This window comes from Pristis pectinata, chromosome 20 (genome assembly GCF_009764475.1).
Source record: "Pristis pectinata isolate sPriPec2 chromosome 20, sPriPec2.1.pri, whole genome shotgun sequence".
NCBI classification, from domain to species: Eukaryota; Metazoa; Chordata; class Chondrichthyes; order Rhinopristiformes; family Pristidae; genus Pristis; species Pristis pectinata.
The window spans coordinates 35,584,083-35,602,497 of record NC_067424.1 but is presented as its reverse complement, the minus strand read 5'-3'; the positions used below and the strand labels follow the sequence as shown (position 1 = coordinate 35,602,497).

Here is an 18,415-nt window from a genome sequence, read left to right as displayed (position 1 = left end):
GTTCTAGTGGCCGAACTCCTTCGGGAAAGTTCTATTCTTCCGAAGGGCAATCTAGTCATCAAGCAACACTAGAAGGAGCACCGAGGCTCTATTGAGTCACAAATCTGTTTTCTCATCTGCTTCCATTGAGTTCGTCCACCAACATCTAATATTAGAACCTCTTGCTGATCCCCAATTTTGGGGAGCTGTGTCATTGCCATTAATCAGACTAAGAACACAGGATGCCAAATTCAGATGGTATCTGCACAGAGGATTTCAAACTTGGTAGAACAGAACCTTTGCCATCCTGTGTCTTTAGTCTGACTAATGGCATAACAGGTCTCTCTAAGAAGTGAGGATCAGCAAGATCTGGGGTAATAAGAAAATTTCTCTCAACCCACGGAATGCCAATGTTGAAAGGGTTTATCAATGTGTGGGAACTACTGGGTCAAAGCCCTCTGCTCGGTTGCCAGAAAAATCCTTTCCTTCATCCTTCTAAACTGTTTCCTCTTGCTTGCTGCAGCTGTTTGTCCAGATCTCAATGTGGCAGGACTATGGCATTTGGTGTTGGGAGGGGATAGCTCTGCAAGTCCTTAGCCTTTACCTAGTGGTATCTGGACATGCATCAGCAAGGAAACCTCCCTGATTACATTTTACCATCCTTCCTCAACTGAAAAATCAGTTCATTTTACATGCCACTCAGAAGAAGCACTGAGAGTTGCAGGGAGCAGAAGGTACTCTGGGTGGGACTTCAATGTCACCCTTAAATGTTGTCAAGGTTTTGCTGCCTACAGGGTAGGGACTGGTTCATTTTCTGAGGAACTGTGTCTGCAAGTGCCCTCGTTCTCACCTCATAATGGAAGGATGAAGATGGTTCAACCTACAAAACTGTTCTGAGGAACTTTCTGAGTTCTTCCAGAAAGCTGGTGTTGAGATGATTCACTTCCAATCATTACAACCATTTTGCAATTTTCTTGGTGCGAGGTAAGACTCCTCTCGAACTCATTGATTTCATTTTTCACTTCAACTGGATCACAAAATGGCTGCAGCACCAGAGGCCATTTTCCTGTCATTTGTACCAGCTCAATGTAAGAGCAATCTCTCTCTTCCCACTGTCCCACTCCCTCTCTGTAGCCCTGCAATTGTTTTCCTATCACTTACCCAGCTCCTTTTTAAATGCCTTCACTATAACCCAGGCAGTGCACAATACCATAACTACTGGCTGTGTAAAATAAGATTGTCGTCATGTCACTTTTGGTTCTTCTACCAATCTCTTTTATTTTATGTCCCCTGGTTCTTGACCCCTCCACCAAGGTGAATAATTTCTGTCAATTAACGTCTACAACCATCATGATTTTAAATACTTCTATCAGATCTCCTTGCAACCTTCTCTGTTCCGAAGAGAACAAACCAACTGCTCTAGTCTATCCATATAGCTAATATCCCTCGTTCCTGGAATCATTTTGATACATTTCTTCAGCATGCTCTCCAAAGCCTTTGCATCTTTTCTAAAGTGTGCGTCCAGATCTCTGCACAGTACTCCTGTTGTGGCTGAATCAATGTTTTATAAAGTTTCATCATGACTTCCTTGCCTCTATTTATAACACCCAGGATTTCATGTACCTCTATCACCATATTTGCAATCATTCCTGTCATTTCCAATGAACGCTGCACACATACCTCCACGTATCTGCTTTTTTTATTCCTTTTAGAGTAGCACCCTCTAGTTTATATTGCCTCTTCCCAATCTTCGTATCAAAATGTACAAATGAACTCACATTTCTCAGCCTTAAGTTTCATCTGCCACCTTATCACTCTTTCCACCAGACCGTCTGTTACCATCTGCCTTATATTTCATCTGTGTATTTGGAAATTGCACCTTGTACACCCAAATACAAATATATATTAAGAAAAGTAGTGTTCTGAGCACTGATCCCTGGGGAACTCCACTGTGAACTTTCGCCTGGTCTGATAACTTTTCACTACTACTCTGTTTCCTGTGACTTAACCATTGTTCTAACTATACTGCTACAGCTTCTGTTATTCCACTGCCTTCAATCTCGATGACAAGCCTGTGGTATCACCTTATTAAATGGCTTTGTGAAGTCCATGTCTACTACATCAACCAGATTTCCCTCATCAACCCTCTCTATTACTCCATCCAAAAACTCTAAAAGTGGTTTAGACATGATTTTGCTTAAAATCAATACTGGCTTTCTCTAATCAATTCAATCATGTTCAAGTGACTGCTAATATCTCTGATAATTGTTTCTATTATATTCCCCACCACTGATGTCAAACCGACGGGTCTGTTATTACTGAGTTCATCCATATACCTTTTTCTGAACAAGGGTATAATATCTGCGGTTTTCCTGTCCTCTATCAATCTGGTTTTCATTTCCCTAACCTTCTCTCTCTTGAGATCCAGACTGTAGCTGAAATATCTCTACTTTACAGGCCTCCCATTACTTAATTATATTTTTGCCTGACAAGCTTGGGTTCCAATTTAACAAGGCCATAGCTATCCTAAATGTTATGATATTACAATCACTGTTTTCTAGATGTTCCCTTCTAGATCCTTGTTCCAATTGGCCCCTTTCATTTCCAAGAACTAGGTCCAATGAGGAGTTCCCTGTTGGGCCATAAATCTGCTGATCAAGAAAGTTCTGCTGAATACACTGTAGAAACTCCTCCCTTTCTTTCTTCCTATGTCATTGGTCCCAATCTGTATTTGGATAGTTAAGTCTACCAGTTATGCAACCATGTCTTTTGCATATCTCTGCAATGTACTCGCAAGTTTGTTCCTCAATATGATTTGTACTTAATTCCAATTTACTAGCACTTTAATATCCCAGTCTCTAGGTTAATATTCTGTGCACTTCCTCATATATTTATCCATTGCACTCAGTCCAACGTTATGGTCATGTTCACCAAGTACATTGCATTCCTTACAAACTGTGCCTTTCCCACTGCTGAAGTATAAAAAGGAGATAGGTCCAGGCCAAACATAGTGCAGCTGGTATTATCAGAGGGAGGGGCCATGGAGAACAATAGCATGCCAGAGATGGGGACATTAGACCACACAATGATGTACCAAATACTGGCTGTCTGAAGCGAATCACTGGACTCTCTTCTCAGTTTGAACTTGGTAATGCTTCCCATCCTGTGGTGGATCAGATGAACTCAATGAAGCAGGGTGGTGGAAGATTTCCTTCAAGTATTGCTCGAACAATGCTCGCTGGAGTCAGAGACACCAGACCCCTTCCAACTTTCAGACCATTGGACTCTCCAATCTTTTAGAACCAGTGCACCTATCCATCTCCATTTCTGTCTCGCCCCCTTCATACAGACACAGTGCGAGGGGAGCTGGCCCTTCGGACTGTCAGCACTTAACAGGCCACCTCCTGTCGGCTCTCGGGCTAGAAGTGCACCCCAGGGAAAGAAAGAACGATTATGAGAAGTCCCCTGCATTTTTGCAGGCTATCTCAATGAGTGCGGTCCCTCCGCAGCATCCTATAGCAGGGACGGCTGCAGCCCGCGGAGTGTGGCTTTAGCTCTTGTACCACTCAAGTCTTTGCACTTGGCACCTCTAAACAATGGGCCGCCGCCGCCTCGGGTTATGATGCAGATGGCTCCACTTCACAGAAGTTACCCCTCCTGACAGCGACAGCTGTGCAGCAACAATTAACCTTGCTTTTTTGGCAGCTTATTCTCTCTCTGCGCTGTACTTGACGCCACGTCCGGTTGTGTAGCGGGGCGGAGCGCCACGTCGGCAGCGTTGAGCCAGGAGTCGTGGAGCAGGCGAGAGGGTCGGTGCCACGGGGGCATCAGCGTTACCCCTCACCCCCTCCCACTGATCTGAGGAGCTGAACGTCGTCCGGTGCGGGGGCAGAGCAGAGGGCAGACGAGCAGTGAGCAACCCAAGAATGGTGAAGGTACCACACGCGGGCGCCTCTTTATTTTGCAGTTACCTCAGAGAGAGAAGTGCACAACTTTTTGTTTTGTGTAGTTTTTTCCCCCAGATATTCATGTTTAAGGCAAAGATTCGCGCATTGTTTTAAAATCTGCTCACTGTAGTTGAAATAGCCAAACGAAACGAACGTTCACGTGTGTTCTTGACACTGTGTCGTCAAAGAGGGAGAGAGAAAATTGATAGACTGCCCGAAATAAATGTTTCAGGAGCGGAGGATCTGCACGAAGAACCCCGTGTAGTTTGGAGAGAGGGAGAGAAGGTGTTTGCCACTTGCACGGTGCTAACACGAGGTAAAAGTAGCACGGTTGTGCTCTTCGGTTTACTTTGTTCAACTGAGTTGGTTGTTTGCAAACGAATGGGATAAAGTTGTGGAAGCAGTTCTGTTTTGTGTTCAGTTTGAGTCCCCGTTTGCCCATCCTGTCAGGCAGGCTCCTCGGTGACAAGTCAGCAGCGCCATGTCACCAAGATCTCAGTCGATGGGGCGCTTAGGTTGGGTCTGGCATGTGGTGCCGTTTGCAGGGATTTCTCCCTTTATCCCGAGCCCTGGTGTGTGGAATTGCATTTGTCTGTTTGTGTATCTCAGCTCCTTGATTCATGACCTTCGTTTCTTTTTAGCCGTACGTTCAGGATTGACCTGTTATCTTGGTGACAGGAGTGCCTCTGATAACACTGCCCCAGCTTAATATGGGATCCCAGTATCTCATATTTCCTTACAGAGGGACCGCCATTTGGCTGATTGAGTCTGTGCCAGGTCACACAATGTTCCCACCAGCCCATCCCCTCAGTTATTTCCCTGTAACCTATTCTCCCATCGTCTCTCCAACTCTTCTTTCCCCCCCCCCCCCCCCCCCCCCCCATTCTCTGGCTACCCAATTTACAACATCTGGTTAGCTCTGGGATACACAAGGAAACCCAGGTGGTCACAGGGAGAATGTGCAAACTCCCCACAGATGGCACCTGAGGTCAGGATTTAACCAGGGTCAGAGGAGCTGTGAGGCAGTGGTGTTAATTGTAGTGCCACTGTGCCCTCCGTGATTGGCATATGTAAGTCTTGGCTGCTCGAGTTCCTGGCCCATATTAGAGGCTATTGCTAATGATCTGCTGGCTGCCACTTGGGCTTGGAAACAGTTCTTTGGGTCCTTGTAATGGCCTTTCTTGTCTCTACAATTGCAGCATGATCCCAATATAGCCCAAGCTTATTAAGCAAAACGCATGACTTGAGCATTTAAGCATAGCGCTTTCGTCAAAGCGCTTACAAGATCCCAGTCTGAGTCATGAGATGGACTGATGATCTAAACTGTAGGTAGCCAGTGAGTGCCAGGTCGAGGTACCAGCTTTCTGGTAGGCTGTGTTCTTTGTCAAGGTTCCACCTTGCACTTGGATCTGGGCTGTTCAGTTGGTGATGATTACACAATGCAGCTCCTTGTATGCTAAAACACCAAGAGGAACCACTTCCATTCAGGTGGGGCTATTAACCTAATAAAACTTTCTAAAGTGCTTGACAGGTTCATTTTCAGATGAAGTTTGACGTGGAGCCGCAGAAATGTAAGACAAGTGATCAAAAGCTGAGGACGGGACAGGAATAACATCCAGTGGTGGAGCAATGAAAACCTGGGATAGACGTGAGCAGAATTGGAAAAATGTAGAGCTCATGGATGGCTGTGGGGATGGAAAACAGGGCTGAGCCCATGAGGGATTTGAATACTAGGATATTTTTAAACTTGAGGTATTGCTGTGTTGACGGGCATGTTGTAAAATCCCCAATGTGAGTCCTTTACTGCAGAAGGATTGATGCCTCTTGTCGAGCTTGCTGGTGCTCCTAGCAGTTTGAACATCCAAATGGTAAAACCACTTCTCATTGGGATATTATAAATGGCCAACCTGCAGGCCGGAGCATAGTGACAGTACATTCATGCTTGTTATTGCCAATCATGGGGGGGTTCCCTGTCCCTCTGAGACTTTCTAATGCCTGTCATCCACCTAGTTTGGGCCCCACATCCCATCCTTGCCCGTCATTGTCAGTCTTTCAGCTCAGACCACTGTTTGTTTCGATACAGTATGTTTTAAAACTGAGTTCTCCTGTCTATGTAAGTTAGAGGTAGCAAAACTGTGCCTGGGTACCTGGGATAGGGGCTGATCATTGCTTTACAATTTGTGGGATATACTGTGTGTAATTGGCTGCTGAGTTTCTTGCACTACCACAGTGATTAGAGTTCAAAAATACCTCCATGGCTGCTCCACACTGTACAACATCAGGAAGTGGTGAAAAGTGTGAAGTGGAAGTTTGTTCACTGAGGATTGATCCCTTGGGTTTTATTTCTCAGGAGCTCCCTTTAATCACAAGGCAGTGCTCTGAACTTTAGGTGGCAGATTCAGGTGGGACTTTAAAGATAGGGATCACACTTTCTCACTGAAGTTTTCAAAAATGTGAGCAAAAGGATTGCGGTTCTTGCCTCTTCACCACTAACATGATGTAAGCTGCACTTTCAATATATTGATGATAATCCTACTGAATATCTAATATATCACTGGAGTTTTATGAACACCCAATGGTGATTCATAGAGTTCTTGACCTACAGAGTTCATGAATCTGTGAATTGGGAAACTGAATAGTGGGAGAAGATCTGATTGAGGTATTTAAAATGCTAAGAAAAATAAGTCTGGTATAGAGACAATGGCCTGGAAATTCTGTTGCATAATGCAGTGTTTTTTTATGCTGCATGGTAAAATTCTATTTGAAACCTGGTTGCTGAATATGATCAGTAACTCCATGCACATGCAGCCTGCTTTGGAATAATGTAGTGCATTCCTCCCTCCCCCTACCCGAATGCTTGTGACACACTATTTTGCAAATGATAATCATTACCATTGCAATTCTTTTCTATGCTTAAGCACTTCACCAGTATAAAGTCTCCTGTGTATTGGTTTAAGTGCCTGTCATTATCCAGGCCATGTGAAGTCTGAACTTGAAGCTGTTCCATTCCTTCCTGAGTGGTCCTTCAGCCAGGCAAGTCCTCTTTCTGTTTTCTGGGGTGTGGGGACAAGGGTACCAACCACCACTGCCCTCTGTCAGTGCCAACCTCTGACACCACAGTGCCCCATAGTCTGTTAAGGGCATAAAATGCCACCTCCCTTCAGTCACTCAAGGGCAGATTAATGCCATTCAACTCCAATACTTTGAGTGGCATTTCCCAGCCATGAGAAACCACTCCTACCGTGACTGCAAGTTGCACTTTAACATCCACATTTTTCATGAAGTTTTGAGCCTAATGTTTGTGTTATGCATGCAGGGCCAGAATTTTGCGATTCCAACACACTGGACACATTGCATGCTGTGTAGGTCAGAGTGTCTCTTGCCTGCCACCTCAAGTGAAACTGTGGCAGGTCCCCCATGCAGTGACACTCCAATCTATTTAAGTTTCCTCTGCAGGGAAGTCAAGGTCGAGGGACGGAATCCTTGTATGAGAACCAGGAACAAAATCAGGGAGGACATTTTCCACAAGTGCCAGTGGAAACCTGGAACTCGCTCCGCAGTGGCTTTGATTGTGCATAACAGGGCTTTCAGAACAAAATGAATAGATTTGTTGAGTGATGTACTTGGGATATGGATCACAGGCAGGTAAATGGAGTTGGCGAACAGTTGTCATCTGATTGAACGTTATCCTGGCCAAAGGAGTGAATAAACTTCTCTTAATTTTACCAAAAAGCAAATAAAATCTGGTTACTGGAGGATGGCAGACTACAAAATGTGATTTTTAACTCAGCTTAAGAACAAGGTTTAAAGGAGGGAATAAGTCATGCAGAAAATGTTGAAACCAAGTGATATAGTGATGGGATAGTTCTAAGTTGGGGTATTTGGGTTCTAAATGATGGTAGATCAATGGTGGAAAAACCTTTGTATTTGACCCTTCAACGCCATCTGCAGAACACTAGGGCGACGCTGATGAGTTGTCTAGTCAATATTTTGACCAATCATTGGACATTGAGATTCTCCTACTCTGCTCCAGAATAGGGGAAAAAACACGTGCACGTCTTTAGTGTCTTTCTCACCTTGGGATGCCTGGAGCATTTTGCAGCCAAAGCAGTTGTTTTGAACTGAAAATTATGGTGATGGTGCATGAAGCAAAGCACCCAATTTGCATACAGCAAGCACCCAAACAATAACATGATGATAGCCAGATAATGTGTTTCAGACATTGATTGAGGGATAAGTATTGTCTGGGCCACCAGAAAAAATGCCCCTGCTCTTCAGAGTTAACATCAGATCTCTTGTGATGCACTTAAGGGGCGAGTGGAACCTCAGTTCAACATTTGCAACAGGTGGCAGCTCGGTCAGCCCCAGTCCTTCCTCTGTACAGCACTGGAGTATCAGCCTGATTTGGTACTCGAGTCTCTAGAGGGGAACTTCTGAGCCCTTTACCTTCTGACTAAGAGTGATTGTCCCCCATATGGCATCTGACACTGATGATCTGCTCAGATGGATGGTCTTGGACTGGCTCGATCAAACTACTGTGGCATTTCCAATGCTGCTAACAACTTAGTTTAAGTAACTCTATACAGGGTAAATTTAGAGATCTGAGAGCTCCGTCATAGGAGGGAACCTTAATGCGGAATGCTCAACAATTTTGTTTGAAGGCTCTTAAGATCTGGCAATGATGGGCTTCTAATGTCCTCCTGTGTTGCTGCTGCTTGACACAACTCATGGTCTGATGTTGGATGGGTACTTCTTGCTCTAGTGATTGGATAGGAGCCATTTTCTAGGGAACTAGAAAATCCTAGAGGGAGTCATAGAGCAATTCAGCAGGGATACAGGCCCTTCAGCCCAACGAGTCCATGCCGACCACTGTCCACCCAGCTCGTCCCAACTTCCTGCGATCGGCCCATATCCCTCTAAGTCCCACCCCTCCATGTACTTATCTAAGTGCTTCTTAAATGGTACGCCGCCTCAACACCTCCTCTGGAAGCCTGTTCCATATACTCACCAACCTCTGCGTGGAAAAAGTTACCCCTCAGGTCCCTTTTTAATCTTTCCCCTCTTACCCTAATCCTATGCCCCCTAGTTTTTGGATTCCCCTACCCTGGGGAAGAGACTGTACCGTCCACCTTATCTATGCCCTCTCATAATTTTGAACACTTCTGTGAGGTCGCCCCTCATTCTCCTACATTCCAAGGAATAAAGACCTTGCCTGGCCAACCTCTCCCTATAACTCAGGCCCTCTAGTCCCAGCAACGTCCTTGTAAACCTTTTCTGCACTCCTTCCAGGTTGACCAAAACTGTGCACAGTACTCCAAGTGCGGCTCTCACCAATTTCTTGTACAACTACAACGTAATTAGCTGATTATTTTTGCAGGCTGAGCTTGCCAATGATCTAATTGAGTGGCCTACTTCTGTTGCTCTTTTCCAGTTTTGTTCTGGTTTTTGCATGATTCACTGAATATTATTAAGAGGTAGTTGAATGGAGGTTTGCCTGTGAGGTTTGCAAACTTCCCTCTGCTCCTCTTGTGTAGATGAGATTGCATTTTTGGTTTTCACACCCATGCTCTTCATCACTAACCCAGTTTTGCTGTGCTGTATAGGCACTTGATTTGGCTTTAGGGCAAAACAGAGTTCCATAAAAGAAAAGTGATAAATGGGACATCCTCACTTTAAGAAATTACAAGTTGCGATTTTTCTCACACTTAAGAGTGCGAGAAGCTGACTTGTTCATTCACTGATGGCAAATGAGCTCACAGTTACAGTCTGATTTGCATGGTGCCAACTGGGAAGTGGGTTAGCATTGTGAAAGAGCTCGCTCTGTGGCAGCCATATGGCTTGCCGTGGAGACACAGGAGACTGCAGATGCTGCAATCTGGAGCAACACACAAAGCGCTGGAGGAACTCAGCGGGTCAGGCAGCATCTAAGGAGGTAAACACAGTCGACATTTTGGCAAAACAGTGGGTGTGGCAGAGAAGATACCAAAACGCAGAGGAAGAAGGGAAATTGAGGGGGGTGAATGGTGGGATTCAGTTTAAATGGTGCATTGTTGCAAAATGGGGGTCCCTGGAGCAGCCGAATTGGATCCTGTATTGCAATCGAGCCACTGTTATGGCATCTAGTGCACTGTTCCTCCATCATTGCTGGACCTAAACCCTGGAACTCCCCACACAACAGCACTGAGAGGTAACCTTCACCAGAAGGACTGCAGCAGTTCAAGAAGGTGGCTCCCCACCACTTTTCCAAGGGCAGTTCAGGTTTGGCAACAAACACTGGCCTTACCAGTGACTCACGGATCCTGAAACGTGGAACAATATTGCAATCTTTGTCAGTGCTACCTGCCTTTACAAAGGTACACCAAGATGGGGTTGTCAGTGAAAGTAAAATCAATGTCCCGAAGGGGGACCTTTAACTGGATATGGTTCACGACTTTCTGAATGATGTACTTGTTTTACTGTGAATGAACAATGAAGGTTGTAGTTTGTTAGTTTTTGATCCAGTTTTTGTCAGAGAGTCAGAAGTATATGCCACACATCATCAGTTGTGCAAAGCACGATGGAGAAATGACACAAGTGTCAGGGTAAATTGCAGCAGGAAGTGTGTGATCCAATTTCCTGACTGGCAGGATTTCCACTGGAAATGAGTGCAAACATTTAGATGCGTCTAAAATGCTTTTAATATGCAACTCGTACATTAAAACAAAGGTAGAAATGTTGTGTTTCTCATCTAATTTCTAGGTTCAGAGAATGGTTTAAAGGGGACCTGAGGGGCAAGTTTATCACACAGAGGGTGGTGGGTATATGGAATGAGATGGTAGAGTCGGGTACAATTACAATGTTTAAAGGACATTTGGACAGGTATATGGATGGGAAAGGTTTAGAGGGATATGGGCCAGACACAGGCACCTTGGTTGGCATGGACAAGTTGGGCTGAATGGCCTGCTTTTGTGCTGATTAACTCTGACTCTAAAGGGTTGAACACAGTTACCATCCATAAAAAGTGTACCACCTTGGCAGGTAAGATGTACCTCCAGGAAAAGTCAACTGCCAGCTGTGGTGAAATAATTGTTTCATAGCAGTTTCATAAAGTGCGAGCTCTTTGAGGGAGAAAAAGATTTTTCTTTGGTGCGTTGCCTCATCAAGTTAGTGCAGTGGTGGTTGTGTAGCTGTTAATGATGACCCTGAACCCGACAGCTCTGGAATTATGGATGAATCTGCTTTTCCCTTTAAACCTCTGCCCTTCTTGATCCCCCTCCCCAATCACAGGCCCATTTCAGTGTTCTCTTGCTGGATTCCATTTCGTTATTGGTTCGATGAGGAAGGCAGCTCTCCCTTAACTCTTCGCGGGTGGCTCTTGTGTGTGTTTGAGAATGGAATTCTAGTGCAGGCAGTTTTGGATCATTCTGTATGTATGATCTCTCACTCTTATGTGTGTGCATATTGGTGTTTTCCTACCCTGCCTTGCTCAGTTTAACTCTGGCCATTTATTCTGAGTATTGCCCTGTTTTGGGTGAGCTCAGGCAATACTGGCTAGGCCAGTAATCTTGAGACTCTTGCTCTCCAAGTACTGACTGATGCAGAATCACACTGCGCCATTGGCAAGTTAATCTTGTTGTCCTGGTTTTAATAAGACCCACCCACTTTGTCTTGTTATCCTGATTTTAATAAGACCCACCCACTCACTTTGTATTGCTTGTATTTAACTTGGATGCAAGTGAACTGACCAAAGGGAAATCAACTGGACTTGAGTTTTGCAGGATAACGGTAGTTATCGATCTGTATTTCATCCCCTAACTCCATCTGTTACAGAGACAGAACAAAGATGAGTGCTCTTGATAAATCACTTGGCATGGTTGTGAATAGGAGAATGCCTCCTGCAAAGACACAATAGGCTAAAAAAAAATAAATTGCACTTTTTATTAGAAAATAAACAGCAGGCAAAGTGTGCATCTGTTATCTAATTTAAAAAAATGATTACTCATTTTGTGAGCTGTAGGAATGGATGCTCCAAAACATAACCAGGGAACTACCCTATAAAGCTTGGAGGTTGATGATCTTAGCCTCGGGGGCCTGTTCAGGTGTACAAGAGAACTAAGCTTTATTAGTTATGTGGCTGATCCCCAGTAGGTTTGAGAATAAGCAGTGCATTTATGCAGGCAAACCAGTCCCATTTCTGGAGTATTTTTAGTTCCTCATGCTAGGGGAATTACAGTGCCTCCTGCAAACCATAATAGTGCCCTTTAATTCTCCTCCAGCTATAATTTTTTTTTTGGAAAGAAAGACGCACATTTTGATATGCCAGCTGTGGCTTGGGGGTAGCACCTGAGCTTGAGGGATGTAGTTCAAGTTAGACTCAATGCAATGCCTATTCCACTGAGCAGTGTGCCTCGTCTCATGTGCATAGTAGAATATCACTGTCCTGGAGCCTGGCACAAAAGCAGTTTTGCTTTAATTCCCATTTTCAGGTATATTACAGTTCCCAAGCTACAGCATTAATGTCCCTACTTATTACCTGGGCTTTAAAGACAACCAACTTTCTTCCATAACCATATGACTGTTCTTCATATTGCAACAAAGAGTGGCAATGGGCTGTACATAAACACCTGTCCCACTCAGTGGTGGGTGAGAGGGATCTGCTCTGTGAAACTTGTTTTGTTTCCAAGTAGTGGATTGCAGTTTTCAGAAACGTTAGTAGCACGCCAGGTCTTTATTTCAAGGAGGAGGAGAGCAAAAGTGAGGGAGAGCCATGGTCACAGCCAATCAGGGGTGCTGGATTTAGTTCTGGGCACCACATTCGGGAGGAATATATTGGCATGGATGAGCATAGCAGGATGATACCAGGTAGTGAACATGCTCCTGTGGTGAGTGTTGAGTAGATGGGGAGTATTGAGAGAGGCTCAGTGTGTTAGAGTCTGTTTGAGAATGTTGGAATGTATGCTTGGAAATTGTGATTCAGTTTCCATTTCTAGCAATGTCATTGTAAGCTCGCTGATACAATTGCCTAATTTGAGTTGCTGTGCGATGGTCTTGCTCTGTCCAGAGCAGTCCAGTGCTTTAAGTAATCGGCATAATTTAAATACCATACCAGCATGCAGGAGCGAGATTGGAAATAGTTAATTTTCCATTTCACATTGTCTCAATAAATACAGCAACAAATACGCCACAACCATACTGTATGAACAGAATTCTGTGACTCTAAATAATATTGACACAAACCTACCTTCACATCCACACAGTAACATACTCTGAACCTACAGAGGATCGAAGACCAACAACCCGCCCCGTCACAACCGGCGCCTGACCCAGAGTACCAGCACGCACACATCTGAAGCAACAGTGGGAACAGTTTGCCCACCGTAAAACTACACATCATCCACATGCACCCACTCCGACCCCACATAGTGCCTGCACGTATGCACCCAACACCCACGTACCTGCATGGCACCCACAACCCATGCACTCTGATCCCATGTGCATTGCAGAGGCTTAGACCCCAGTTCCACACAGTACTCAGACTCCATGTGCGCGCAGTTCTGACAGGCAGGCACCATGAACCCATGCACCACCCACACCACCCTGTCCGCACACCCCTGCCACCCCAGGCAGTGGGCCACCCCACTGCCCCTGCACAGGACCCACAGGTAACCATTCCGACCCCCCACAGTACATGCACACATCCATGTGCAATGGTCATTCATTCTTCAAGCTGGCTATGTACCTTTACATTCAAGTGATGTCATCCAACCTGGCAGAGAGTCGCAAGTGAGGGGAGTGAGTAGATCCTGCTGCTTATTGAGTGAAACCCAAAGGCTCTTGTTGAGATGACCCACAGCAGTAGAGTCATCTACCAATGAGGAGTGGGTGGCTGTGCAAGGGAGGGAAGTAGGAGGCCATTGAGCACTACAGCCAGGCTGGCCTATCAGAAGTTGGCAGTAGATCTAACCAGGAGTGATGTTTGCCCAACATTGAGCAATGCGACCCACCGAGGGGAGAGTCCCACACGGTATATTTGCTTCTCAATGAGGGTGGGGGGGAAGAAGTAAGAAGCTGAGAGGTGATGAGGCAGAAGAGGCAGAAGGGCTGAAGAAGAAGGAATCCGATAGGAGAGGGCAGTGGACCAGGGAATAAAGGGAAGGAGGGTGGGGAATAGATGGGTGGGTCATGAGGGAAGGGGAAAGGGGCGCACAGGAATGAGGGAAGACAAGGGACAACAAAAGGTTGGGGGGGGGGGGAAGACGAAGAGGGAAGTTAGAGCATTGCATCTCTACCTGCTCAGCACCAATTCAGATGCAGGCACTACAGATGCAGACAAAGGGGAAAGGGATGGGTTACATGGGAGAGTGGGGTAGTCACCTGACGTTAATGGGCTTTAACCAGGTACACACAGTTCCCTGAAGGTAGCAACACAGGTAGACAAGATGGTGGCATGCTTGCCTTCAATCGGATGGGGCATTAAAGTACAGAATTGGGTTGTCATGTTACAGCTATACAAGACGTTGGTGAGACCGCACCTGGAATATTGTATTGTCGCCAATACAAGCAGAGGGATGTTGTGAACTAGAGAGAGTGCGGAAATCTTCACAAGGATGTTGCTGGGACTGGAGGGTTGAATTATAAGGAGAGACGGGATATGCTGGGACTGAATTCCCTGGAGCATAGGATGCTGAGGGGTGACCTTAGATGTTTATAAAGTTACAAGGGGCATAGATAAGATCGATTGTCAGTCTTTTTCCCAGCATAGAACAGTCTAAAACTAGGGGGCATAGATTTAAGGTGGGAGGGGAAAGATTTAAAAGGGACCTGAGGGGCAACTTCTTCACACAGAGGGTGGTGGGTATAGTGGAACGAGCTGCCGAGGGAGTGGCTGAGGCAGGTACAATAAGTAACCTTCAAAAGGCATTGGGATAAGTACATGGATAGGAAGGGGTTTAGAGGGATTGGGCCAAATGCAGGCAAATGGATTAGCTTGGTGGGCACCATGGTCGGCACAGACGAGTAGGGCCGAAAAGGCCTGCTTCCATGCTGTATTACTCTGAGTCTTTAGCAAACCACCACAAAGCCCAATGGGAAGAGGAAATCAACACAAATTTAATGCCCCATGCAGCAGAACAACACACAACACAAAGCCCAGGTCATCATATTTAAAGCATATATTTTTAAAACGCAGAAGCTTGCTCAACACGTTAATAGGAATCAAACCAGCATTATTAACCATAATCTCCCATTGTTGGCATCAGAAATGCTTCCAGTCCCGTCCTTTGTTGGGAAATGCCATTTTTTTTTAAAAAAACATTCCCAGGTTATACTGAGTGACATTTTTCCAAGCACACCTGCTGTGGGTCATTACAGACCAACCAGGTTTTCATAATGCTGCATGCTTGGCATTTGCACAGTGTAAAGGGACCAATCACACACTCACTGCAGAACACTCAGAGGCTGCCTCCTCCTAATCACCACTGATATTTTGAGTGTCCTCAACTGCTATTTCAAACTTGGAAACTTTACACAATGGGCCCTACAAGGTGCTCCCATTGGGTTTTGCTGGAAGTCTTGGAACTCGTGCATTGCTGTCTGAAGCATTGACGTGGCCATTGGAATGGGCACCACAGAAGGGCTCACTACTTCAGTCATTATCCCATACCCTCCCACCCCAAGGGTCCACCCTTCTATCTCCATCTCTCCAGAAGTTAATGCTTATCAAAACACTTGTCACAGACATCTGCAAACTTTTGCAGCCTTGTCTCCAGGCTCATGTTGCTGCATTGAGTGCTGAGGACAAAGTCAGCTGAGGACAAGGTCACTCTTGTGCTCAGTGTCCTGGCTTCAATTTGCTGTTTACAGTACACTAGTAAACTCACTGATGCATTATACTCCAGGAAATGTGACTTGCTGTACTTTCCTTTGAGCACAGATGAGGAAACAGCACGGGCATATGGATCTGCCGGCTTCCCTGTGGTTCAGTTATGAAAGAATGTACTCATTTATCATTTCAGAACCTAAAGTTAGTCACAACGGCTTCCAATCCCTCAATGTCAGGCACAGCTATAGTAGGTACCAGTGGAAAGCAAGTAAGAGAGGGCAACACAGAAGGGAGGGGCCTGTCCAGTCCTGCTGTCAGGGACGGGCCTAATACAGCAGAGATTGTCGTGACATGTGCAACGCACTGGATTCCAGCCCACTCAGATGTCTGCCATTTTTGGATTGACTTTGTACAAGCACCCCAACAACCAGCTGCTGACACGGGAAGGAACCAAGGAGACAGGTCAGAGAATCTACACCATCCTTCTAGTTCCCATCAGCACAAGCAACCGAAAGACCTGTTTAACCTTACCAAGGTTTTCATAACCTACTGTTGAGTTAAACCCTGCCTATTGCATGGCTCCTGTTCAAGGACACAAGATCACTGTGCCAGGCATTTAAGGTCAGATTCAAAGCACAAATGGCTGCAAGGTTACATTACTTAGCTTCAAATTGAACTTCTTCTTGCAATCCTTTTTGACAGTTCTGTAAGTTAAGCCAGGCCGGAATCATTGCACCTGTTGTATTTTAAATTGCTCACCAGACAGACTTAACTCAGTGGCAAACTGCCCCTTTCATTAGACAACTTCTGGATTTCAGTCAACTGTGATGCTTAAATAGACTTGGAGTCAATCAGCTCAATTGTGCACAATTCGGATCAATGCCAGCGGTACAGAGGGAGCCAATAAGATGTGCCGTAACCTTATTGATAAGTTTCATTAGGACTAATGCTATGGTGAAGCAAACGGAGGAAATCCTGGCCAATCCATAACATCATCAATATCTCAATGAGAATCAAGTAGTTCTATTGGCAAGATCTTCAAATCTATTTAAGTAAAGGCCACATCCTTTTTGATAATTACAGTTTATTTCTGTTTACGCCCAACAAGTATTGAGCTCTGTGTCAGGCAAGGAAACAGAAATGCAGCACTTTGTGCTCATCAAGGTCACCTAATCTCACTCTCTGAGGAGTTCACAGGGATGGAAGTGTTGGGAGTGATGCCACTGTAGTGAGACATGGATCACTGATTATAGAGGGGGGCGGTGGTTGGCTTCTGTAATTTTCTTGAAAGGGACTCTGCCTATAGATCATGAGATGCCATGGCATAATTTCTCTTTACACCAGTACAATGGCAATGTCAAACTTCAAGTAACTCCTTCCATAATAATGAGGCTTGAGGACACTTAAGTTGACATGATTGAGCTATCAACATGGAAGTAATGTATGACAGGCTCAGAGAAGCTTGTCAGTCATTCTTGTCAGAGACCCAGAAACAGGATCAGTGCCTCCTACATCTGTATCTCCCGTGAGTGCAATTTAACCTTCTGTAATGGAAGACAAAAATGGCTCTTCATTAATGGCCTCTTGGGAGACACAGACCACAGAGCTCCCTTCAAAGCTGTGCACAAACCCACCTCTCAACAGAATGACTGCCTCGGTGAACTGTTGTTTCCCTGCATGTCGCAGGGTTGATTCTGGTGTTCCAGTTACAATGGGAACTGCTGCACAATGCTCTGCAATAACTCCTTTGGTTTGCTTGGAATTTCAACCTTAAACAAGAGGCAGAACCAGACCTAAAAATCAGACTCGGGAAGGTCGTCACTTAACAGGCAAAAAATAACAAAACTGATAACAGCTAAACAAAATTTATTAGATTAAGAAAACCCAAGTGCCTGCCTTCCAAGTGGGCTTCGCTGGTCTGAAATTGCATCAAAGGATTTATCCTGCAACTGTCCCCTCTCCAACACTGAGGGAGCAGGTAACCACAGGATATTCTGGAGGCCTTGCACTGGAAGGACTAATTTCTGACTGCTGTGCTCCACCAGGAGTGGCAGCAGTCTGGGAAGGCTGGCTATATAGTACAGGCGACTCCACTGTCTCAGAACCAGTGGTGGGAGGAGACAGGAGAACAGAACATGCTGAGGGAAGAGACAGGACTTTTGGGCTCCATGACGCAGCTGGGACTTGCAAGGGATGGGGCAGAAAGCTGTGCAGATCACTCCACTGTTGCAGAAGCCTCCTGCCTTCTACTCAACACCTCCTGGAAATGGCAGCCTTCCCTGTGTGCATCCCTCTGTTCCCACAGAATAGTGATATCTTTGCCCTGGAGGACACCTTGGCACTGACTCATAGATAGCAAATCTTCAGGACTGTGGGCAAGAGGGCTCTGAATGTGCCTCCATGTTGCTGAAGTGTTCACGGTGGTTGGTGCACATATACATCATCTCCAGAGTAGATGTGATACACTCCTACCTCTGCACAACCTTCTGCAAGAAGTGAGAGTCAGAAAGTCATAGAGTTACAAGATATGGAAACAGACTCTTCAGCCCAACTTGTCCATGCCGACCAAGGTCTCTACCTGAGCTCATCCCATTTGCCTGCATTTGGTCCATATCCCTCTAAACCTTTCCCATCCATGTACTCGTCCAAAACATCTTTAAACGTTCCTTGGAAAAAGATTATGTGCGTT

The 18,415-nt window shown here is 45.4% G+C and overlaps 1 protein-coding gene across 4 annotated transcripts in view; it reads left to right on the top strand.

Annotated features, from left to right (window-relative positions):
* The first annotated feature begins 3,720 nt into the window (after positions 1 to 3,720).
* LOC127580690 (transmembrane protein 263-like) overlaps positions 3,721 to 18,415 on the top strand; it is a 29,702-nt gene continuing 15,007 nt past the window's right edge. For 2 of the 4 annotated variants that reach the window (XM_052034447.1, XM_052034449.1), the window contains exons 1-2: positions 3,723 to 3,914; positions 4,159 to 4,242. Coding sequence is in view for 1 of the 4 variants with exons in the window: in XM_052034446.1 (XP_051890406.1) it covers positions 3,906 to 3,914 (9 nt within the window). In the remaining 3 variants the exon portion in view is untranslated. Of the gene's footprint in view, positions 3,915 to 4,158; positions 4,243 to 18,415 lie in introns of all 4 variants that reach the window. The other 2 variants (XM_052034446.1, XM_052034448.1) reach the window with 2 other exon arrangements.